At 39.3% G+C, this 25,037-nt stretch overlaps 1 protein-coding gene across 2 annotated transcripts in view; it reads left to right on the plus strand.

Annotated features, from left to right (window-relative positions):
• Positions 1–4,116: 4,116 nt before the first annotated feature.
• CMPK1 (cytidine/uridine monophosphate kinase 1) overlaps positions 4,117–25,037 on the plus strand; it is a 38,853-nt gene continuing 17,932 nt past the window's right edge. For both annotated transcript variants that reach the window (XR_015254680.1, XM_086716912.1), the window contains exon 1: positions 4,117–4,390. Coding sequence is in view for 1 of the 2 variants with exons in the window: in XM_086716912.1 (XP_086573038.1) it covers positions 4,220–4,390 (171 nt within the window). In the remaining variant the exon portion in view is untranslated. The remainder of the gene's footprint in view (positions 4,391–25,037) is intronic.

The raw sequence follows: 25,037 nt of genomic DNA on the forward strand, positions 1-25,037 counted from the left end.
CAGTATTATGACCAAGTGTTCTTATTTTCAGCGGACTTATCTCCTAGCTCCTCTTCCCCAGGGGGTGGAGGGGCTCAAACAAACAAAAAAAAGGAATATTGTGAAGGCATAGGAGTAAGCTATTAATCATAACGTTTCTTTAGCTGCGATAATCTGAGATATCCCATTCCCTCTTCCATGGTGGGAAGGAAAAGGTAGAAGTGATGGCAAGGTAGGAATGCAAGCAGGTGCAGCCACTCTGGAAAACAGTATGGAGGTTCCTCAAAAAACTAAAAATAGAACTACCCTATGACCCAGCAATTGCACTACCAGGTATTTATCCAAGGGATACAGGTGTGCTGTTTCGAAGGACACATGCACCCAATGTTTATAGCAGCACTATCAACAATCGCCAAAGTATGGAAAGAGCCCAAACGTCCATCGATGGATGAATGGGTAAAGAAGATGTGGTATATATATATACAATGGAGTATTACTCGGCAATCAAAAAGAATGAAATCTTGGCATTTGCAACTACGTGGATGGAACTGGAGGGTATTATGCTAAGTGAAATTAGTCAGTCAGAAAAAGCCAAAAATCATATGACTTCACTCATATGAGGACTTTAAGAGACCAAACAGATGAACATAAGGGAAGGGAAACAAAAATAATATAAAAACAAGGAGGGGGACAAAACATAAGAGACTCTTAAATATGGAGAACAAACTGAGGGTTATGGGAGGGGGTGTGGGAGGAGGATGGGCTAAATGGGTAAGGGGCACTAAGGAATCTACTCCTGAAATCAGTGTTGCACTATATGCTAAATAATTTGGATGTGAATGTAAAAAAAAATAATAATAAAATTAAAAATTAAAAAAAAAAGAAATCATGGCAAAGAAGGAAGTAGGAACCAAAAGGAGATGGGATCAGAGAGCAAAAGAAAAAGAACAGGGTGGGGAGAAGGACAGAAAAACAGAAATAATTGGGGAGAATGGTAGGAAATTAGAAATGGGGAAAGAAGGGGAAGAGAGATAGGAATAAGTTAAAAAAAAAAAAAGGTGAGAGAGGAGGGAGTGAACGTAGAATGAGATGGGGAAGAGGCTGGAAATACTGGGTGAGGGAAGAGGAAAGGAGCAGTAGAGAGGAAAGAGGCTGGGGGGCAGCCAAACAGAGGCTTCTTTCCCTCCTGTTTGCTATCATTTTCCAACCCTCTGGTCATTCTGTCTTCAACAACTTAGTTCCTCTTTCATAGTTTCTCTGTTTACTCTAATGCTAATTCATGCAGACTGCTTGGATGACAAATCTAACACTTTGGCCACCCAGTTCTAACCACAGGGCATGCTTTCTGCTTCAACCTTCCATTCTCATGGTCTCACCTTGTTTGGGCTCATCCTGGATTTCAACATCATCAAAAACTTACAATTTCCAATCCAAATATCAACTTGGCCAATTCCAAATATCCCACTCAGACCACCAGCATCTGTACTGCCAGTTCACTTGCTCAAGTACCCCGCTGCAGCCATTCTTCAACATCAGTGCTTCTAATGCCTTGGCCCCCTCCTCACTCTCCTCCACGTCCCCACTAGCAGCCCTAATATGCCATAATTGGCTTTCTATGTTTTTGATTCCATATACATCATCACAAACATTCTCTTGAAAATACCATCTTGGTCCTCTCTCCCTCTGTTATACTTGCTTGGCAAAAATTCAACCCTGGATGACCTCAAGAATCTGTCTTCTCTCTGCCTGCACCTGAACAAACACCTTCAATGATTTAAAATCCATGATCTCGGGGCGCCTGGGTGGCTCAGTCAGTTGAGTGCCTGACTCTCAGTTTCTGCTCAGGTCGTGATCTCATGGTTTGTGGGTTTTGAGCCCCGTGTCAGGCTCCGCACCAACAATGCGGAGCCTGCTTGGGATGCTCTCTCTTTCTCTCTGTCTCTTTTTCAAAATAAATAAATAAACCAGGGCCTCTGGGTGGCTCAGTCTGTTAAGCATCTGACTTCAGCTCAGGTCAGGATCTCACGGCTCGTGGGTTTGAGCCCTACATCAGGCTCTGTGCTGACAGCTCAGAGCCTGGAGCCTGCTTCAGATTCTGCGTCTCCCTCTCACGCTGACCCTCCCCACTCATGCTCTGTGTGTGTGTCTCTCTCTCTCAAAAATAAATAAACTTAAAAAAATAATAAAATCCATGATCTCAAATACCAAGTGAGCTTTTAATATCACTCAGAAGTCATACTGATTGGTTTTCTTTAGAAAACCAACTTTTCCATTCTCAAAAAAGTGTCTATTTCATATCTTCTCTCCTCAAACATCCTACTTCAAAATCTTTACCTTCATCTAATGTTGCCTTTTCTTTACTGAGAAAATAAAATTTTCAGACAGGAACTCTTCCTACCTTCAAACTTTCCTGAAACTGTGCCCTTCTTGCAATTCCTATTGCCAATTTATGTGTTTGTTTCTTAAGATCTTCTAAGTCATCTAAGGCCCTCCATGTGCCCCTTGGAACCCATCTGATTTTTCTTCTCAAGGGGTTACCTCTCTCCCTTTCTATCAAACCATTCCCAGGAACTTAAATACAAGGTCTAGTATAGCACTGCCCAATAGAACCTTTTTTCTTTTAAAGTTTATTTATTTTAATTTTTTAAAATGTTTATTTATTTTTGAGAGAGCCAGAGCACGAGCAGGGGAGGGGCAGAGGAAGAGGGAGACACAGAATCTGAAGCAGGTTCCAGATTGTGAGCTGTCAACACAGAGCCCGATATGGGGCTTGAACTCATGAACCATGAGATCATGACCTGAGCCAAAGTCGGATGCTTAACCAACTGAGCCCCCAGGCGTCCCTATTATATACTTAAATGTTTTATTTAATTTTTTGAGGGGGTGGCAAAGAGAGAGAGAGGTGACAGCAGTGAGTCCGGTGTGGGGCTCGAACTCACAAAATGTGAGATCATGAACTGAGCCGAAGTCTGAAGTCGGGCACTCAACCAACAGAGGCACCCACGTGCCCCTTATTTACTTTGGAGAGACAGAGGGGGGAGAGAGAGAGAGAGAGAGAGAGAGAGAGAGAGAGAGAGAACAAAGGAGGGCAGAGACAGCGAGAGAGAGTATCTCAAGCAGGCTCCACATTGTTGGCGCAGAGCCGGATGAAGCGCTCCAACTCACCAACTGTGAGATCGTGACCTGAACTGAAATCAAGAGTCAGGCATTTGACAGACTGAGCCACCCAGGCACCCCTAGAACCTTTTGTAGTGGCTACATTCTGTATGTTCACTGTCCAATTCAATTGCCACTACCCCATGTGACCTTTGAGCACTTGAAATTTAGTGTGAACGAAAAACTGAATTTTGTTTTTAATATAATTAATTTAAATCGCCACATGTGGTTCATTCCTTGGACGCCTTTTCTTCTCTCTTAAGGTTTTTCTCTCACGCAGGCAGGCGAGAACTGGAGTTACAATTAAAGGGCTTCCCACTGCAGTTAGAATGTAACCCCAACTCCTTTCCATAACCAAAGGGCCTGAACGACCTGCCTGGGCCTGACCCCCCCACTTTCCATCCTGTGCCTCATTCCTACAACTCAGGTCTCTCTGGCTTTTTCCAACACAAGCCATTTTAGGGTTTTTTGCACATGTTCTTCTTGTGGGAACTATCCCAGTCTTTACCTGCTTTCGCTCTTTCCTATGCCCTATGTCTTGGCTTAAATGTTACGTGACTACCGCCCCCAAATTGTATCCATCCTTTGTTATTCTTCCGCTTTTTTCCTTCAAAGCCTGTATCGCTATTTCTTTCTCCCTTCTTTTCTGTCATCTATCTATTCTTCCCTTGGCTTGTTCAGGTCGGCTGCCTCCCCACTGCAACTTAAACTCCTCGCAAACAGACAATAGGTTTTCTCTGTCGTGTGTCGCGTCGCACACTCCAGCACAGGCCTGTCAGACAAGGCGCGCGATGGGGACCTGCGCACAGGACGAACTGCCTGCGGAGGGATGAATGAGCCGGCTGAGGGGCGGGGACTAGTAGGGGCGCGGACCCGCACGGGCGGCGCCGGAGCGCAGCCGCCTAGAACGCAGCAGAGGCACCGCCCCTTCCGGCCGCGGCGCGGACGCCTCGGCAGCCACGGCGGCGGGGCCGCGGCGGCCCGCCCCCTTCCCCCCGCCCCGCCCCGCGCCGCCGCTGCCGGCCCGGCCGCTGTCAGCTCCCTCAGCGACCAAGACGGCCAAGACGCGGCTGAGACGCGGTGTATGCTGAGTCGCTGCGGCCGGAGGCTGCTGCACGTCCTGGGCCTTAGCTTCCCGCTGCTGACCTGCCGGCCGCTTTTCCTCTGGCCTCACCGCCTCATGAAACCGCTGGTCGTGTTCGTCCTCGGCGGTCCCGGGGCCGGCAAGGGGACCCAGTGCGCCCGCATCGTCGAGGTGAGGCCCGGGTAGCTGGCGCGCTCCCTGGGCTTGACCGGACGCCGGGTCGGCTTGTCCCGCAGCGTCGGGCGGTCCGCGCGCCTCCCCCCCCGGCAGCCGCGGACTCAGCGGACTACTAGTCCCGGCGACCATCGCGTCGTCCGCGTGGCGGTGATCGAGGGTTCTGCGGTGCGCTGCCTGTCGGGACTCGTAGTCCACGTCCCCTCGCCGCGGGGGGGGGGGTGCCCAGAAGGGAGGGGGACCGCTTGGGGTCGCTTTGTTCCTGCACCCCTCTCTCCTTAACGTTTTGGGGACCAATTTCATCCGGAGAGTGGGCTGGGAGGGGATCCGGGAGGATCAGCCTTCGGGGACCTCCGGCGCGCCGAGTTCAGTGTGTCACCGGTTATGGGGTGGGTGAAGGCGGCGGGAGCGTGGATTTAGGTTAGAGGCGGTGTGCGCTCGCAGCTGTGTGGAAGGGAGACCGGTTTGTCTACTTGGCTCCTGCCCGCAAGCCCTCTAGAAACGCCAACATCTCAACTAACCTTACCGTGGTCTTAACCCTGGAAAGGAACCTCGGGGGACAGGGTGTTGCTTGAGGTAATAATCTGTGATCTGCCCGGAGCATTTTCCCGCTCTGTCAATGGCAGTACCGGCTCTGAGGCTCAGCCCAGATTCGTGTGGTCGGAAAAGCCGAGGAGCCGAGTCTGAGTTCAAGCTTCAACGTCTGGTCTCGCTGCCAACTCAGGCTTTGTCCTTGGCCAAGTCACTTCTCTCTCCGAGTCTCAGTTGCGCCCTAGACCATAGGAGGCTGTGCACCCAGATTTAAACTCAATGTAAAATACCTCCCAACTCTAAAATTCTGTTACTTTTTTTGTTGTTGCTTCACGGCGTGTTAAGATTACCGGTTCAGTTCTGTTAATTTTCGAATAGATAACGTGGTTAGTGACACTGTGAGGAGTAAGGCTTATTGAAGAATCTGGGGAATGATGTTGGGAGTGAAGAAAAACAGAGGGTATCTAGAAACAAGAGACGACCGGCAGAGCTGTAAAACACCCAAACAATCCCTGTGAACCTCGGTGACCACAAAAGTTTTGACCCAGAACTTCTAAAATATTTCCCTCCTCTTTTCCAGAATATGGCTTATATTAGCTTTGGGCGTTCACTTCTCTCCTCTGTGTTCATACAATCCACTCCTGTCCTATATTTTATTCTCTAAAGAACATCTCTAAAGAAGATCGAATGGTAACATCTACTTCATTATGTTTTACAGCTGTCTTTATAATTATTGATCATTTTTAGAAATAAAGGTGGAACTATTTCAACCAAAAACATATTTTCTCCTTTTTTTTTTTAAGATTTTTTTTTTTTTTTGAGAGGGAGAGAAGACACGTGAGTGGGGGAGGGGCAGAGAGAGACTTCCAAGCAGTTTTGGTGGTGTGAGCACAGAGCCTCAGGCAGGGCCTGATCCCACAAATCATGAAATCATGACCTGAGCTGAAATCCTGTCCCATGCTTAATGGACTGAGCCACCTAAGTGCTCCCTCCCTATTTTTGTTGGTTCTTTTAACTTTTTAAGACTAGTGGCGATTGGATGATTTCAGGTTTGGGTTTTTTGTTTTTTAAATATATGAAATGATTCTTACATGTATATAGCATGATAGGGGAAGGAGAAAAGACTTCAGAACCAGACACATATGGTTTCAAACCCTTTGTCATTTACTATTTCTTCTCTTCTCTTTCAAGATTTTTAAGTAATGTCTACACCCCACGCAGAACTCGAACTCTCACAACCCAGAGATCAGGAGTTGCCTGCTCTGTCTGCTTTACCAACTGAGCCAGCAGCCAGGGGTCCCCCCCTCCCCCCCCCCCCGCCGGAAGTTGTTACTTTTGGCTGGCCCTCCTCTGTGAATAGAGAGGAATAATACATATCTGGTATGGTATTTCCAGATATTAAATGAGGTAAAATATCTGGCACACATAGATGTAAATAATTTTTTTCTACATTTTGACTTCCCGTTTGTAATTTATGAGATTGGTTATTTTTACTTTGAAATAGTATTACTTTAAAAATTGGCTTACGGCTGCTATATTTGAATGCGTTTAAATATTTTGTTTCTGAATCATAACGTGGCTTTAAACATCCACATCCAAGCTAATAATAGTCAAATTACTCCACTGCTTTAAAAATAATCTACACATTCTGTAACTGGTATTTATTCTTTACTCTGTTCAGTAATGGCTAATAATATTTTAAACCTATTAATTATCAACTATAAATTTTCATAATTAAATGTTTCATAATATATTATTTTTTAATATTTTGGCAATTATATGAGCTTAAATTGTTTTAAATTGTCATCTTCTTTCATGAAAATAGTTGCCATTGATTCCAGTTGCCGTAAACAATTAAGCTGATTTCTGCAAATTCCAAATAGTTTATAATTTAGCAATTGCTGTCTCCTAGCTGACTAAATTAAACAATGGAATGTCTAATGAGAATTAAGGCAGAGGGCTTTTCTTTTCCTCTTTGTCTTTTGTATTTTGACCCAATATTTTATTTCATAGGCAAACATAAGCTGAATCCTAAACAATTGTAATTTTGGGGACTAAGTTTTTTCTGTAAGGAAAGATTATACAAGTCAAGGTTAAATTCTCTATCTGTGATGCCAGTGCTAATTTAGCTCACAGGGTACCTGAAATGTGGCTGAAATACAATTTGAGGGGGTGAGTAATTATGTTGATTTCCAACTCAGGCTGCCAGAAGTACCTTTTTAGGTCTGGCTGCAGAATCAGAATATCTGGCCCTCCAGTGTCCTGGGGCATCACAATTAGTGATCAAGGCTGTAACTGGAGGGAAGCTGGTATATATGTATGTATGTATGTATGTATGTATAATTTATTTATTACCTATCTGTCTCTTTCTTTTCTACCTCCTTTCCTCCCCCTCTTCCTTTCTTCTCTTCTTTCCTTCCTTTTTTCCAAACTTCCTTCCTTCCTTCCTTGAGGTGAATTCTATCTCTACTACTTATGCTCCCAGACCTTGAGGGAAGAAAAGGCAAATCTGATACAGTATCATCTGAAAGTGTTCTGAACTGAGAAGGAATGATCTGAGGGAGATTTAGGGGTTGACTTTGCCCATTTATTTGTACTGGTCTTCGTCAGTTTTATTTATTTATTTGTTTTTTATTTAAGTTTATTTATTTATTTTTGAGAGAGAGAGCGCATGTGTGAGCAGGGGAGGGGCAGGGAGAGAGAGAGAATCCCAAGCAGGTTTTGTGTTGTGCTGACACTTAACTGACTGAGCCATCCAGGCATCCCTGTTTGATTTTCTAATTGTTTCTAACTCTGTGTCCTCTTGTACTCTATTTGTTTTTGAAAATTGGCTGTTTTCTAAATCATGCAATCCTTTCAGGGATACTTCTCCTTTTTTAATTTTTAAAATTAAGCTTTACTTATATTGCTTTGACCCAAGAAAAATTATGATGCCATAACCTAAATTTGTCTTTCAAAATAACCCCAATTTTGCATGTGTTAGCCGGAAGGGATATTTTAACCTCTCTTTTAAAGGTGGTGGACATTTTGCTTACATAAACAAATTATGCTAAAGCTTATCTCCATGCCAAATTGCTTTCTCTAGTACCCTAAAAGGATTCTTATCATTTTCTGTTTTATAACTTTCTCCTGACCTGTATGGGGGAACTTATACTTTGTATGGTCCTCTTACCTACTATACTTAGAAATTTGGGGACGGTATTAAATTTAAACATGTAGAAATCAGAAAGTCGATTTTATTTATCTTTGTGTTTCCAGTGTGGAACATTGTGCTTGGCACTTAGTAAGGGCTTAATAAGTATTTGGGGGGGGGGGCGGGGGGAATGTTTTTTGAATCCCTTTTAGAGGACACTAATTTGTCCTAAGATGTAAAAAGTTTTAAGAATTTGGTCTTTAGAGGGCGCCCAAGTAGCAGTTAGCTCTCCCAATTTCAGGTTAGAAGTGCTTGAGTGAGACCTAACCCTGTCATATAAATATTTCTTATGTAACACTTCTGCTTACTCTCAGTGAATAAATGGTATGGTTGTGAAAATCTGCTGAGTATTCTAAAATATCCAGGCTCCTAATTCCAAATCCCCAAAGATTACCTCTCATAGAAGAATGATGATAGGATGATCCACTGGACATTAAGCTTGTTTAAGAATAGGCCTTTCTCTCCTTTTGGTGGGATAGGGTAGAGTAAGAGATAGGTTTTTTGTTTTTCTGTTTTTTTTTTTTTAAAGAAAGTTTAAATCATCTATAAAAGACATACTCCACAGTATTCTTGACTCTTCTGAAGTACCACCTTTTTATTAAAGGTGGTTGTAACTCAGAATTTTTTTTTTTTTTTAATAAGAACTTGGAGGAGGGGAGAATATATTGAGATATTACTGTCATTACTTTTCAAAACTTCCTTTTTTCCTCCTGCTTTGGTTTTCAGTTATAAAGACAATACTTACTTGGATGGGAAGAGTTAAATCTCCTCTAATTCTGATGTCACTCATATTAGCTGTCTAGTATTAACTGCTTCCCCATCTCTCTCAATATTCTTAGAAATAAAAATACCAATATATGTTTTTTACCTCTAGATGGGATTTTTCTATTTTCTGCTGAATGTATCATGGATACATTTCAGGTCTTTACATACCTTTCAGGTCTTTACATATAGATTTAACCCATTCTTATTAGTAGCTGTAGAATATTCCATAAAATACATGTTCTATAGCATAATTGTACCATTCCCCTACTGATGGACATTCAGGATAGTCTGTAGGAATTGTTTTACTATTGCAAAGAGTACTTCAGAAAACTTCCTTGTAAAAACGACAGCAAAAACAAACTTCCTTGTAAATATAACATTGCATATGGATACTATTATTTTTGTAAGTTAGTTCCCTAAAAGGATTGCTGAGTCAGAGGATATATGCATTTTTAATTTTAATTGATAATTCATTATCAGAATTCTTTTCAAAAACATAGTTATTACAATTCCATTAGCAGTGTATGATTCTTTATTAGCACTGGATAGTTATCAATTTAATTTTTGCAAATTTGTAAATCTCCTTTCTAAAGTTTTTCTGAGTAAATTCCTTATTTTTTTCAAGATGTCCATAAAGAAGAAAAGGCATAATTTGAAAAATTTCCCTTGTCATTCATTCCAAAAACAGTTTTTTGTTTTTTTGTTTTTTTTGAGAGGTAGGTACTCTGATTGTTGCTGAAATGAATAAGGCTTAGATCCTGCTGTTGAGGGAAGTTTACAGTTTAGAGTGGAGTCAAGGAAGTTAATTGGTGACTACTACAGAATAGAGTGGTAAGTCCTATGATAGAAATAAACTAAATATACCATTAAATAAGGGACATTTCAATTTCAGTCCAGTGACTTCCCAGTGGGTCAGGGAAGTCTTCCCAGGAGAGGTGATAGCTCTGAACTCAATTCTTTTTTTTTTTTTTTTTAAATTTATTGTCAAATTGGTTTCCATCCTGAACTCAATTCTGAAGGGCCGTAGGAAAGAAGCAGCTAGGAGATGTGGGGGAGTAGAGAGTACTTAAAGCCCTTGAATAAGGTAATTTGAGGTTTCATTTTTGAGAAAAGCCTAAGGAGAGTAAACCTATGTGAGACTGACCCAGAATACATTTCCTGAATGTAGACTGTGTGTTCTGTCTATGGGGATATAGGCTTCTAGGGGCTTTCAATTTAGTGGAGATAGACACACACTAACAGAGTTTTACGAGAAAAGATATGAAAAACTTTTGCAGATATTAAAGTTTAACATTAAATTGTTTTAAAATTGTTTATCTTTTAGTTTTACCTTAACTGTATTGTAATGTTTTAAACAGTGGGGACCTGGTCTTTTACTCCTCCTGCAAGGCGTTTGAAATACCTGCTTATCCTTCAGATCTTAGCTTATACAGAGATTCCCAGATGTCCTCAGTTCATGGTGCCCTTAGTGTCTCAGTAATTTTTTCAAACCTAACCTGGTCCAAAAGAAATATCTAATAGTTGTGTTTGTTAAGTAATTAGATCTGAACAATACTCAGGTATTTTCTAACAATTTGTGGTCCATAGTTCCTGACTCACGGCTCCCACAAACCCTTGGAATTTCCCAAGTGTTGAGCATTACAGAAATGTTTCTTGTTGTGTTAAGTGACTTTTGGACCCCACCTAAGGGTTGGAGCTGGTTGCCAGGAAAACCAACCAAGTCATCAGAGGGTTGGAACTTTCAGTCTCGCCCCTCCCTCTCCCCTCCAGGGAGAGGAGTGAGCCTGGATGTTTAATCACTTGCCAGTCACCAGTGATTTAATCAAACATGGCTATGCAAGAGGCTTCCAAAAAAACCCCAAGGTCTGGTTTTAGAGAGCTTCTGGGTTGGTGAACACGTGGAGATCCAGGGGGAGACATTCACCTGGAGAGGGCAGGGAAGCTCTATGCCCTTGTGCTGCATCTCTCTGGCTGTTCCTGAGTTGCTCCCTCTACAGTGAACTGATGATCTAGTAAGTAAAGTGTTTCTCTGAGTTTTGTGAGTTATTCTAGCAAATTAATCAAGCCCAAAGAGGGGACCGTGGGCCCTCTAATTTATAGTCAGTTGGTCAGAAGTACAGGCAATACCTTTGACTGCAGCTGGTGTCTGAAGTGGTGGTTGGGGGGGCAACCCCCTCGGACTGACCCTTTAACCTGTGGAAGATGACAATATCTCTGGGTAGATAGTGCGATACTTGAGAATTGAGAACACTCTGCTGTGTTGTTTGTTGTGTAAGGGAACCTACTCCTTAAGTTAGAATTGGGTCCAGGAACCCCACAGACTCCCCCATTAGACCATTAAACTCCATAAGGGTGAGAACCCTGACTTTCTGGTTTACTCTCATATCTTTAGTGCCCAGCACAACATCTGGCACAAATTGAACATGTAAGTAAATCTTGAAGCCATTCAGACCTGGGTTCCTGCCCCTTGGTGAGTTACTTAAATTTTTGGCTTTTTAAAAAGTTTCTTCCACTGAAAAATGGGATGTTAATCTACTTTTCAGGGTGATTGTGGAGATTAATCAAAAGAACCTGTGTAATGTCTGGCAGACTGCCTAATACGTATTATTACTTCATATATGTTAGCACCCCTCCCTCTTTGCCTATTCTGTATCCATAAATAGTCAATGAAGCAAATGTCTTGAGCAGTGTAAGTAGCAACATTTTGGGAGGCATTCTGAGTCATTTAGACTGAAGAAAAATTTAATTGAAAGGATATGAATAAGTATCAAAGTGATGATCTCAAGGTTCCTGAGATCCAGCCCTGCATCGGGCTCTGTGCTGACAGCTCAGAGCCTGAAGCCTGCTTCGGATTCTGTGTCTCCCTCTCTTTCTGCCTCTCCCCTGCTAGTGCTGGCACTGTCTCCGTGTGTGTGTGTGTGTGTGTGTGTGTGTGTGTGTGTGTGTGTGTGTGTGTGTGTGTATGTGTCTCTGTTTCTGTCTTTCTCAAAAATAGATAAACATTAAAAATATATATATCAAAGTGTCATACCTATGAAGTATGTAGAGCTTAGGTTCTAGAGTCAGACTGCCCGGGTTTGATTTTCACCTAACACCTACTGTGTGTGTGACCTCAGCCAAGTCATTTAATCTCTCTATGCTTAAATTTCCTCATCTGTAAAATGGGAATAATGATACATAGTGTCTACCTCATAGGGGTGTTGTGGAGGTAATGAGCTAATATATGTAAAGTTCTTAGAGCAGTGCCTGGCACATGGTAAATCATATATAAATGTTAGCTGTTTGTACTATCATCTTTTTATGTGTTAATTTTACCTGTCCGCCTCCTCCCATCTACTTTCTTGAACTTGATTGAGATCCTGCCTCCTGCCCCATTTATTCCCTCCTACTTTTGTAGCTATACAGTCTGTTTTTAGTGTTTGCCCTAGAAACTTTAAGCATACATGTTATTTAACTTAAGTCTAATATTGATTAATATTTTTACTCTCCTCCCTCTAAACAATAGAAACACCTTAGAATACATAACTCTATTTTCCATCCTCTTCTGTTTTCCAGGATTCAAATTGTATATTGATTTTTTTAATCCCTACAAATGACTTGTTAACATTTTATAGCAATGATGTAATGTTTGTGTAGAATAACTCACATGTATACCAGCTTCTCTATTCACCAATTATTTTTGTACCTCAGAACTTCCTTCAGAGATAATTTTCCTTTTTAAAGTATATCCTTTAAAAGTTTCTTTATATGAGCTTATGGTTAGGAATTTTTGCTGTTTTCTCTGCATAGTGGGTTCTCTTTTCTAGTTCAGCCACTGAGGGTGTCATCCTTTAGGACATTCTTTACATGGAGCTCTTTGATCTGATCTCCAGTCCTATTTAGGCCTCAGTCTCTGTCTCTGTTCACCAGTTTGTGGGCCTTTAAATCCCATTGTGTCTGGCAGACACAACTCCAGCACTCACTCACTCACTCACTCTGGATTTGTGCTTTCTTGATTTTTCTAAATCTGAGTTACTCCTTTAATTTTCTGCCAGCTCAGTTATGCATTAAAAAAGAATTTGTGGGGCATCTGGGTGGCTTAGTCTTGGTTAAGTGTCTGACTTTGGCTCAGGTCATGATCTTGAGGTTCATGAGTTCGAGCCCTGCGTGGGACTTTGGGCTGACAGCTCAGAGCCTGGAGCCTGCTTTGGATTCTGTGTCTCCTTCTCTCTCTGCCCCTCTTCTGGTCATGCTCTTTCTCTCTCTCTCTCTCAAAAATAAATAAACATTAAAAAAAGAATATATGAATGATGCTTGGCTGGCTCAGTAGGTAGAGGATGCAACTCTTGACCTTGAGGTCGTGAGTTCGAGCCCCATGTTGGGTGTAGAGATTATTTAAGAAAATAAAGGAAAAATGTTATTAAAAAATACTCCATTTGGGATGTTTGGCTGGCTTAATTGGTGGAGCATGGGCTCTTGATCTCAGGGTTATGAATTTGAGGCGCATGTTGGGTATAGAGATTACTTAAAAATAAAATCTTAAAAATAAAAGAATATATATACATATATATACGTTTATATACCCATGTAGTTGGATATATATACATATATGGGTGTGTATATATATAAATGTATTATATGTATACCCAACTAGTTGGATATATGTATATGTGTGTGTGTGTATATATATATGTATATATACATACATATATACATAATATATATATATAGGATATATGTATGTGTGTGTGTGTGTGTATATATATACATATATATATACATATATATATATACACACACACACACACATACATATATCCAACTACATGGGTTTTCTATGCAGGGGGGATTTCTCTGAATGTATGTATATAGTCCACCCCCACAAAAATTAGATTCCTCTACCTAAGTCTTAACTCAAAGTGTCTCTTCAGTATCAGTTCTTTCCCTTATCCTTATTCTTTTAAAGTCTGCTTGATGTGTATGTACCCTTTGGGTTAAAGTGTCAGTGACAATAATGGGTTAATCTAAACACCACGTTTCAGTTAAGACACCAAGGAGGAGAGGACTGTAGTCCCCGAAGACCTCTCAGTCACAATTTCAACAGTTATCCTTCGGAATTTAAATTAAGAGAGTTTCAGAGAAGTTGCTCCAGTAGTGGGAGTTTTGTTTATTTATTTTTAATTTTTTAACGTTTATTTATTTGGGTGAGAGAGAGAGAGAGAGAGAGAGAGAGAGACAGAGTGTGAGTGGGGGAGGGGCAGAGAGAGAGGGAGACACAGAATGTGAAGCGGGCTCCAGGCTCTGAGCTGTCAGCACAGAGCCCCATGCGGGTTCGAACTCAGGAACCATGAGATCAAGACCTGAGCCGAAGTCAGACGCTTAACTGACTGAGCCACCCACGTGCCCCTAGTAGTGGGAGTTTTAGATCAGGTAAGAGAGAAAGGGTGGAGATGGGGGATAACTGTCTCATTCTTTGTGTCATGTTGGCCTGATCACACTGACTCTTGTTAACCTTAAAGCTAATACTTTTAGCCCAGTTGCCTATGAAAATGTATTTACTCTGACATTTCTATTGCTTTAACCTGGCAAATCAAGAACATTTTTACAGACTAAACATGTGATAAGAGCACTTAGAATTTAATAGAGAACAGGTGTGATTGTACATACTGTTTGCTGACATTTTTTATGCTGCCTGGTAAATCTAACAAAACATTACTTTGGTAAAGGAAAAAGCACCAGTTGTTACCTACCATTGTCAGAAACTTTCATTTTGAGGGACTGGGTCCCATGAATCATGTTCCATGCCTGGTTTCCATCAGTCTTCTCCAGAAGACCCATGAGTTGGTTTTATTCATCATTAGAACATATGTTATATCAACAAACAAATAGGCTTAACTTGGGGCTATACAAAATACTGCTTCCCTGCCCACTTTCTGTTTGGAACTTCCCTAGTGTGTTTGTCATGGGTGTATGCCATTAGTTTACCCTACAAGATTTACCTTTATAATTATGTATGATTTAGGTAGATAATAACATGAATTAATATTTTCTTGGTGTCTACAGGGAGTAAAGAGACAGCCCAGATGTTTGGATTATGTGATTGGGAACTGACTTATTAGCTAATTTAGGTTTTTAAATAGTGGAAAATTGTATCTGGCACTTAGTGATTATTGGGTGAGGCAAGTGGAAAGTGGAAACGGTAATGGTGTCAGAGTGGTAGTGGGATCATAAAGACAAGAATGAAGCAAATGAAGGAAAGATGGTTAGAATCTGGCTGGATGGTAGGTCAGACATGCCTGGCTGTTTGGTATGGATGAAGTTCTGATCTCATCTCCGTGCTAGGATACAACAAAATTATAAAGTACATCAACTTTGAGTTTCCTTTTTAATTTCTGCCAGCAGATTCTGTTATTTAAAGGCTGTAAGTACCTTCAAGGCAAAAGACTGTCTCCGTGTCTGTCACCTAGGAATTGCTTCAGATGCCCACTGTGGATTGATAGGAGACTTGGGTTCAAGTGCCAGTTTCCTCTCCACTAACTGGCAAGTCTGTTTATCTCAGTTTTCCCTCCTGTGAAAGGAGGAGTGTAGAAGTAGGCAGTTTTGCCAACCTTAAAACAAATCTGTATCCTGAGACTTCAGTGTTAGCATGTAATCCAGTATAGTACAATCAGAGGCAAATTATCCAGTCACTACAAATATGTATACCTTCTTTGCTATTCTGTGCTTTATGAATGTGAGCACCAAGGAATTGTATTTAATAAATTCCTGCTGGATTTCCTGTTTACATAGAGCTTCAGACTGGTAACAAAGAATGTGTGAAGTTGGGAAAAAGAATAGCTTTCTGAAATAGAATTTTGTATGCATTTAAAAATTTTTAAATATGTAAGAAATGGGATATTAGGACTAACTTTCTTACACTCTAGCATACTATTAGAAAGAATGTAGACTTTGAGGTCAGGTGTTAGTTTGAATCTCAGCCTACCACCTACAGCTACATTCGCTAACTTTTCTGATTCTGTATCTTCATTTGTAAAGCGATGATAATGCCAACTTAACTGGGTTGTTACAAAGATGAAATTATGCTTCTACAGTATTTAGCACAGTACATGACAATGTGTAAATGGTAACATTATTTTAAAAAAGATGTTTAGGAAAGAGATCGAAGAGTAATTTGGATAAAAGTAGTTTGGGGAAGCATTATATTCTCATTGTTTACTCTAACATAGGGAATGATTATACTAATCAGTTTATAGATTTTAGGAAATCTGGTATGGTATTTTAGAGTCTATTGAATATGAACTATTTTTGTACTTAGAGAAAATATTTAGAGTTAGCTTACATTGAAAAATCCTAGAAAGGGCACATAGTTTTAAGGAAGTTTACAGCACAAATGCTGTTTATATTCAAAATAGGATATTAGTTGCCAAATGGAGCAAATGTCCTATTGATGGGTTAAGTATTGTAAGCTAATACTGTATATATACTTTAACTGTCTTATTAAGGATGAGCACACTTTTTATTTTGATTACCTTTTTTTTTCTGGATACTTTTTTATTATACAAGTAGTATAGACACATTACACAAAATTTAGAAAATACAGGTATATAAAAAGAAGAGTATAAAAATTACCAGTAATCTTACCATCCAGAGAAAGCTACCATCAATCAATATTTTGGGGCGTATTCTTCCAGACTTTTTTTTTTTTTTTTTTTTAAGTAGGCTCATGCTATCTGGAAACCGGCATTTCACTTGTCATATCACAAACATATTTCCATCTTAATGAATGTACTTTTACCATATAACCTATATAATTATATCATACTGTATAGATTAGATACATTACATAATTAATTAATTCCCTGTTTTGGAAATTTTTTGATTTTTCAGAAATTCTGTGTTTTTTAAAAAAATAACTTCATTGAGATATAATTTACGTACCAAACAATTCACCCATTTAAAGTGTGTAATTCAATGGTTTTGGTAATTACATTGTTAATTTTTTTTAATTGTGGTAAAATATAAACTAAAATTTCTCATTTTAGCCATTTAAAATGTATAATTGAGTGGCATTAATTGCATTTGCAATGTCGTGGAGCCGTCATCACTTTCCTAAAACTTTTTTGATACACCGAACAGATATTGTACCACTTAGTCATAATTCCCCATTCCTCCCTTTACCTCTAATCCGCTTTCTCCTCCCTTTATGAATTTCCCTATTTTAGGTTCTTCATACAAGAGGAATCATATTATTTGTCGTTTTGTGTCTGGCTTTTTCACTTATCATAATGTTTTCAGGGTTCATCCATACTAGCATGTGTCAGAATTTTATTCCTTTTTATGGCTAATGTTTTCATAGTATGTATATGTCATATTTTATTTATCCATTTAGCTATTGTGGGACAAGGGCTGCTTCCGACTTTTGGTCCTTGTGAATAATGCTGCAGTGAACATTGGCATACAAACATCTGTTTGAGTCTCTGTTTTTAGTTTTTTTGGGCATATAGTTAGGAGTGTAATTGCTGGGTCATATGATAATTCTGTTTAACTTGTTGAGGAACTGCCAAACTGTTTTCCCCAGTGGCTGTACCATTTTATATTCCCATTAGCAATGTATAAGGGTTCTAGTTTCTTTATACCCTTACCAACCACTTAATCATTTTTTGTTTGTTTAATTATAACTATCCTACTGGTGTGAAGTGGTATCTCATTGTGGTTTTGATTTGCATTTCCCTAATGACTAACGTGGGCATCTTTCATGGACTTTTTGGTTATTTGTATATTTTTGGAGAAATGTCTATTCAAGTCCTTGACCCATTTTTAGTTAATTTTATTTTTTTTAAGTTTATTTATTGAATTTTTTTTTTTTTTTTTTTAGAAAGAGCATGAGCAGGGGAGAGGGGCAGAGAGAAGGGGAGAGAGAGAGAGAGAGAATGAATCCCAAGCAGGCTCCACACCCGGAGCGGAGCCTGACTTGGGGCTCAATCCCACGACCCTGGGATCATGACCTGAGCCGAAATCACCAGTTGGAAACTAAACCGACTGAGCCATCCAGGCACCCGAAAAGTTTATTTTATTATTTTGAGAGAGAGAAAGAGAGTGTGCATTTAAGGTGCAGGTAGGGGCAGAGAGAGGGAGAGAGAATCTTAAGCTGGCTCCATGCTCATCATGGGGCTTGATACCACGGCCCTGGGATCACAACCTGTGCCCAAATCAAGAGTTGGGTGCTCAGCCAGCTGAGCCACCCAGGTGCCCCATCTTTTTATTATTGAGTTATAAAGTTGCTTATGCATTTTAGATAGAAGTCCCTTACCCAGATAAATGATTTGCAGATATTTCTCCCATCCTATGGGTTGTCTTTTAATTTTCTTGATAGTATCCTTGGAAACACAGTAGTTCTTAATTTTGATGAGGCCTTACACCCTGCACATTAGAACATACAGTCTGCTTTCTATTGCCTATGATGCAGAGATCAAAAGACTGATAAGTAAGTTAAAAACTAAAAAAGAAGATAACTGGTAAGTGTATGTCTTGTACCTGGGACTGAGAGTTGGGGATGAAGGAGAAGAAGGGATAGTGGTGGATGGAAAAGAAGAGTGGGAATAACAAATTGTTATTACTTCCTTGACTGATTCTAGGCATGATTGTGTCCAAGTTAAGTCAGACTAGTGGGGTGGGTGAGAGAAGTTGCTCATTCTATAGAATGGTTTCCAGCTTTCTTCCTGTTGTATAGTGATGGCAGGAAAGAAAATTTGCCATAAAATTTCCCATAGGCTTACTACTGTTCCCCTTCTATGAAGAAGTTAGTCTCTGATCAAGAACGGAGGGTCTTTTATATTCTGCTCTATATTATAAAATGGATACAGGTGTCTGTGGCCAGCATTAAATTCCAGGCTGGGCTAAGATTTGATGGCTATGCCATAAAAAATGTGTATTCTTAGGGGTGCCTGGGTGGCTCAGTCGGTTAAGTGTCTGACTCTTGATTTCGGCTCATGTCATGATCTCAGGGTTCTTGAGTTTGAGCACTGATAGTGCGGAGCCTGCTTGGGATTCTCTCTCTCTCTCTGTCTGCCCCTCTCCCGCCTGTGCACGTGCACCCTCTCTTTGTCTTAAAATAAATAAACTAAAAAAAGTATATTCTTAGACTGACTTTTATTGATTAATTGATTGATTGTTGGTGCACAATGATGTTACATTAGTTTCAGGTGTCCAGCATAGTGATTCAGCATCTATAGGTTATGCTATGCTCACCACAAGTATAGCCACCATCTGTCACTATTCAGTGCTATTACAATATTATTGACTATGTTCCCTATGCTTTATCTTTTATCCTCATAACTTATTTGTTCCATAACTGGAAGCCTGTGTCTCCTACTTCCCTTCACCCATTTTGCCCATCCTCCTTCCCTCTGGCAGTCATCAGTTTATTTTCTGTATCTGGAGATCAGATTCTTCTTTTGCTTTGTTTATTCATTTGTTTTGCTGACTTTAATTTAATATTGAGCAAAATGTAATAAACTGAACTTTATACCCTCGAGTTTTAAAAACATGCACTACCTTTTCAAGCCTAATAGTGGTTTTGCTTGCACTTTCTTCTATTAACACAGATTGGTATATCAAAATGAAGATGGTTCTTTGTTGTCTAAGCAAGATTAATTATGTATAAGGAATCAATTGAGAGATATTGCTTGGCACAGTAACAGTCTGAAAGTGCCCTGGAGACTAGAAGTAGTGTGAGTATGTTGTCTTTGCCATGAAGGTGTCCTTCCCAGAACAACTTGCTTATAGTTTTGAACCCTAGTGTCTAGAGTAGGGCTTCATTAAAACGTTTCCTTTTAAACCTTTGCTGATGTGCTTTTTGGATTCTTAACTGAGTGTTGTCTCTAAATTTCCATCTGTTTCTAGGCTATAAAACTGGACTGTTTTCTGTCTCCTATAACTCTTGACTTCATGCCCATGCAGTACGTTTTTGTGTTGCTATATTATACTTTTGTTTCTCCTTTGTTTAAGAAATGGGTCCCTTTCCAGGGAAATTTTTGTTCAAACAGTTGAATTGATTTTTGCTATTCTCTACAATGATTTAGTTTTAAATTTTAAGTAAGTTTTTGATTGCACAAGTCCTGTTTCTCTTTTTTCTTGAAATTAGATTTTTTTTTTTTAACATAGGGATTTTTATCTTTGATGTGAGGCTACTTTGAATTTCATTTTGCTGTTTTGTTAGGATTTTATATTAATAAACATTTAAGTTATGAATTTTTCTTTGTGATATTTGCCATTTAGAAATGGGTGGTTAGTATATATGCTTTATGTAAAAGCATATGTATATATATATTAAATTAAAACTTTAAAAAGTTTATACATATATATGTACATTATAAAAGAGTCAAACATTTGAAAGTACGTAAAGTAAAAGTGAAAGTTCTCCTTAACCTCAGATTATGTAATCACATCAATTTTTTTGTGTGTGCCTTTCTTTTCCTTTTTTGATGTATCTATACACAGATACAATGCATGTGCACATACGTGCACACACATTGCCTATTGTTTTTGACTTGCATTTTTTTCCCTAACAGTGTATCTTGGATAGCTTTCCATATCAGAACTTATAGATAGCTCTACTTCATTCATAATATATACAGTGGTATATTTAGTGGTATATTCATATATTGGTAAACATTTTGATTTTCTGTTTACAGATGATGCTTATGTGAACATTCATTTATGTAATGTCTTTGTGTACATGTACAACTATTTCAGTAGCACAACTCCTAGAAATGGACCAGAGGGTATGCAGACTTAAATTTTGATAGATTCTGCTAAATTGCTCTCAAAAAAGGCTGAACTAGTTTACACTTCTGCAAAGTATGGTTCCTCCCCACCCCCACCTCCATTCTTGCAAAAGCCAGATATAACAGCCTTTTTATTTTAACCAATCTGATGGGTGGAAAATGAATCACATTGTTTTAATTTAAATTTTCGTGATTACCAGTGAGGTTGAACATCTGTTCTTTTCTTCTTTTCTGTGAATTGTTTATTCTTATCCTTTGCCCATTCCTGTATTTTTTTCTTTATTTGTTAGTGTGATTTTTTAAAGTTTATTTATTTATTTTGAGAGAGACACATGTGTGCATGTGCGCGAGTTAGGGAGGGGCAGAGAAAGAGAGGGAGAGAGAGAATCCCAAGCAGGCTCCACGCTGTCAGGACACCCTGACTTGGGGCTCAATCTCACAATCCATGAGATCATGACCTGAGCCTAAATCAAGATTCAGATGCTTAACTGACTGAGCTACGCAGGTGCCTGAGTATGATCTCTTTATGTACAGTGTATATTACCTTGTCACCTTTGTATGGTGAAAACATTTTCTTCCATGCTCTAGCCTGTTATTTGATTATATTTATGATATCTTTCTTTGTTCATTAAGTGTTTATTATTTATGTTGTCAAACATAAACCTTAACTGACTTGGTTCTTGTTTTAGAATGCCTTTTTCTATCTCAGGATTATTTTCCTCCAGTAGTGTCATAGAGTTTTTTTGCTTGTGTTGTTTTAATTTTGCATATGGTATGATGTGGGTATCTAATTTAATTTTTTCCCAGGGTACCTAGTTGCACAAGTATCATTTATTAAATAGTTCTTTTCTGTGTTGAGTTTTACTCTATGCCAATATGGGGCTCAAACTCACAGCCCCAAGATCAAGAGTTGCATACTGTACCAACTGAGCCAGCCAGGCGCCCCCGCTCCTTGAATTTTAGATGCTAAGTCTGTCATTTATTGAATACCCATTTACACTTACTTGGCTCTGTTCCTGGACTGTTCACTTTCATTGTTCTGTTTGCCTATTTTTATACTAGTATACTGTTTTAATTACTGTAGTTTTATAATATTTTATGCCACGTGGTGGGACAAGTCCCACTTGTAGTTGTTAAAATTATTTTCAGTTTTGGCCATTCTCTTCTCACATTTACTCTGATAAACTTGAGAATCCGTTCATTAGGTTTCATTAAAAAATCAATTCCAGTTGAATTTTGATTGAGGTTGCAATAAATTCATAGATTAATTTGTGGAATTTTAAAATACAGTATTGCATCTTTTTGTTCAGGAACACAGAAGCAAAGAATGCCTTGTTTGTTTATTTATTTATTAAAAAGATTTATTTTTTTAAGTCAGTTTTTTGCCCAACATGAGGCTCAAACTCACAACCCCAAGATCAAGGGTCACATGCTCTTTGCTTCTGGCTGAGCCAGCGAGGCAGCGCCCCATACCATCTTTTGATAATAATAGTTTCAAGGGTTTCTAATTTCTTTATATAATTTTTACACATTAGTTGTAGGCTTAATCCTAAATTTATGTTTCTATTGCTGTTTTGAATAGGATCTTTTTTAAAATGTGTATTTTCGAATTAGTCATTGCTAGTGGGTTTGAAATTGATCTGTTTGTTTATAAGAAGATAGTAAGCAAGATAAATTCTTGTTGGTTCTCATAAATTTTTAAATGTACTCAAATATATCACTGTTACCATTTGTTGGAGACTCTGTATTTGAGGCTATTTGCATAGTGGATTGGACTGTCATTTATCATACTATACTTGTTCTATACTTAGTTATTATTATTGCTTTTGTTCCTTTCCTGTGTACATTTCGTATGCTGTTGAGCCAGTTTGGTAGTATTTTCCTTTGTTGGTATGTAATTTGTTAGGGTAGCCACTGATTATTGTGGACTTTGGAATAACTGGAATGGGATCTGGGAGTTTGCGCTCTCATAGTAGGTCTTGAATCTAGCAATGTTTTTAGGAGTATGTTCTTTAGGAGACACCTCTAGTTATAATAGCTAATGATACTATGCTGCAGCTGATAGTGTAGTGTAGGTATTATTTCTGGTAATATAAATAATAATTCTGTTTTACAGATGAAGAAACTGAGCTCTAAGGTTACATAAATTTTCCAGTGTCACACAGGGTTGTGAGTGTTTAATTTTAAGACTTGATCCCTTAACTTTCAGTTCGGTGTTCTGAGTACGTGACTTCATGCAAGGTTCTTTTCTTGTGGTTGTTGCTGGATTCTGTATTTCTGTAGCTGCATTTTGCCATTAGTATGGTAATTTTGCAGATGCTCAAATGCTATGTTTGCATATATTATTGAATTCAGAGTTTGTTATCCTTTGCACATTTTACTCAAGTTGATTCGTAAATCCAGATAAATTCTAGCCCTTAAGGAGAACCTGAGCTATTAAAATGTGGTTATTTAAAAACTTTTTTTAATGTTATTTATTTATTTATTTTTAATTTTTTAATGTTTATTTACTTTTGAGAGAGTGAGAGACAGAGTGCAAGGTGGAGAGGAGCAGAGAGAGAGGGAGGCACAGAATCTGGAGCTGGCTCTAGGCTCTGAGCTGTCAACACAGAACCCGATGCAGGGTTCGAACTCTCAAATTGCAAGATCATGACCTGAGCTGAAGTCAGATGCTTAACCGACTGAGCCACTCAGGTGCCCCATAATGTTTTTTATTTATTTTTGAGAGAGAGAGACACAGAGTGTCAGCCGGGGAGGGGCAGAGAGAGAGAGAGAGGGAGACACAGAATCTGAAGCAGGCTCCAGGCTCTGAGCTGTCAGCACAGAGCCCAATGTGGGGCTCAAACTCATGAGCCATGAGATCATGACCTGAGCTGAAGTTGGACGCTTAACCATCTGAGCACTCAGGCGCCCCAAAATGTTGTGGTTATTTTGAGTCTTTTTACAAATTGCATTCTCAAGTATCTCTTAGGGTGGCTTTATTACTTTTGGTATTCCCCAGGTAAATGATATTCTGATTTTAATGTTATTTATTTTTTAAAAATAAGAAATACAATTAGGCCTGCTTAATATTTTAAAAACTCTCTTTCCTAAGGTGAAATAGAGAGGCAAGGGCTTCATGTAAGTGGTTTCATTTATGTCCTCCAAGTGTTCTCACAGGAAATGAATTAACTGAACTCTAGGCTCTTAGGCCACCTGCAACAATATTTGGGTTTTAGTGATATGAGTGTGTAGCTTGTAGGCTCTACAGTGACTATAAGAATTGATCATTCAGTTAATAAGATCAGAGAGTATTTTCTTTTTTTTTTAAATTTTTCTTCTTAAGGTTTATTTTTGAGACAATGTGGGAGACAGAGTGCAAGCAGCGGAGGGGCAGACAGAGGGAGACACAGAATCCGAAGTGGGCTCCAGGCTCTAAGCTGTCAGCCCAGAGCCTGATGCGGGGCTCGAACTCACGAACTGTGAGATCATGACCTGGGCCGAAGTCGGACGCTCAACCGACTGAGCCACCCAGGCGCCCCCAGAGAGTGTTTTCTAAGATTAACAAGACATCTGTACCTATCCATTAATGTTGGAAGTTTTCAAATTACTGCCCCTGAGCTCCTGGAATCCCATGAGGTTTCTGGGCCTGGTCTTCATCTTTGACCATTTTCCATGCCCTTCTAATGTAGGGAAGACAGATTGATTCAGAATGAATGAGATGAATTAAAAGAAAAATACTGTAAATGACCAACTGGAATGAAATTGGAGTGTGAAAATTCCAATTCACAGTTGCTATAGGGACCATTTGGTATATAAATCAGGTACCCAAATCCTCAGTTATCTGAGGATTTTTGGAAACTGTTAGAGGAATATGCAGGCTTACAGAAATGGGGAAACAGTATTGGGTGGCTTCTAACTCACCTTTGCTCTGAGTTTTGTTTATTGTTCTGTCTTCTTGCACTGCCTCTGAAGAATCAACTTCTTCCCCCAGCAGACAGTGCTGGTAAAGACTGAATTCCTTAGGGAAAGCTATGCAAGATGTAGAATTGTCTTATTAGTTAATCATACAGCTCAAGTCACTTTAATGTACAAGTCACTATTGCATCCTATTTACTTCCCCTGAAATCAGCACATTGCCTGGCACTTCATAGGCACTCAATAAATATTTATGGATTTAAATTAAGTTCCAAGTATTGCCTGAATTAAGGTTGTCTTCTAGGAAGAGCAAAACATTGAGGAAAATGAATAGTGTTGTAATTGTGTGCAGTTGAATGGATTATATCCCTCTTTTCAGGGTATAAGCTTTTAAAATATCACTCTTTAATTAGAAAAAGAAGTATGCTTCATGTTAATTTAAAATCTGTCTGCTATGGGGCGCCTGGGTGGCGCAGTCGGTTAAGCGTCCGAC

This window comes from Puma concolor, chromosome C1, assembly GCF_028749965.1.
Source record: "Puma concolor isolate L17-30 chromosome C1, mPumCon1.1.hap2, whole genome shotgun sequence".
Lineage (NCBI taxonomy): Eukaryota > Metazoa > Chordata > Mammalia > Carnivora > Felidae > Puma > Puma concolor.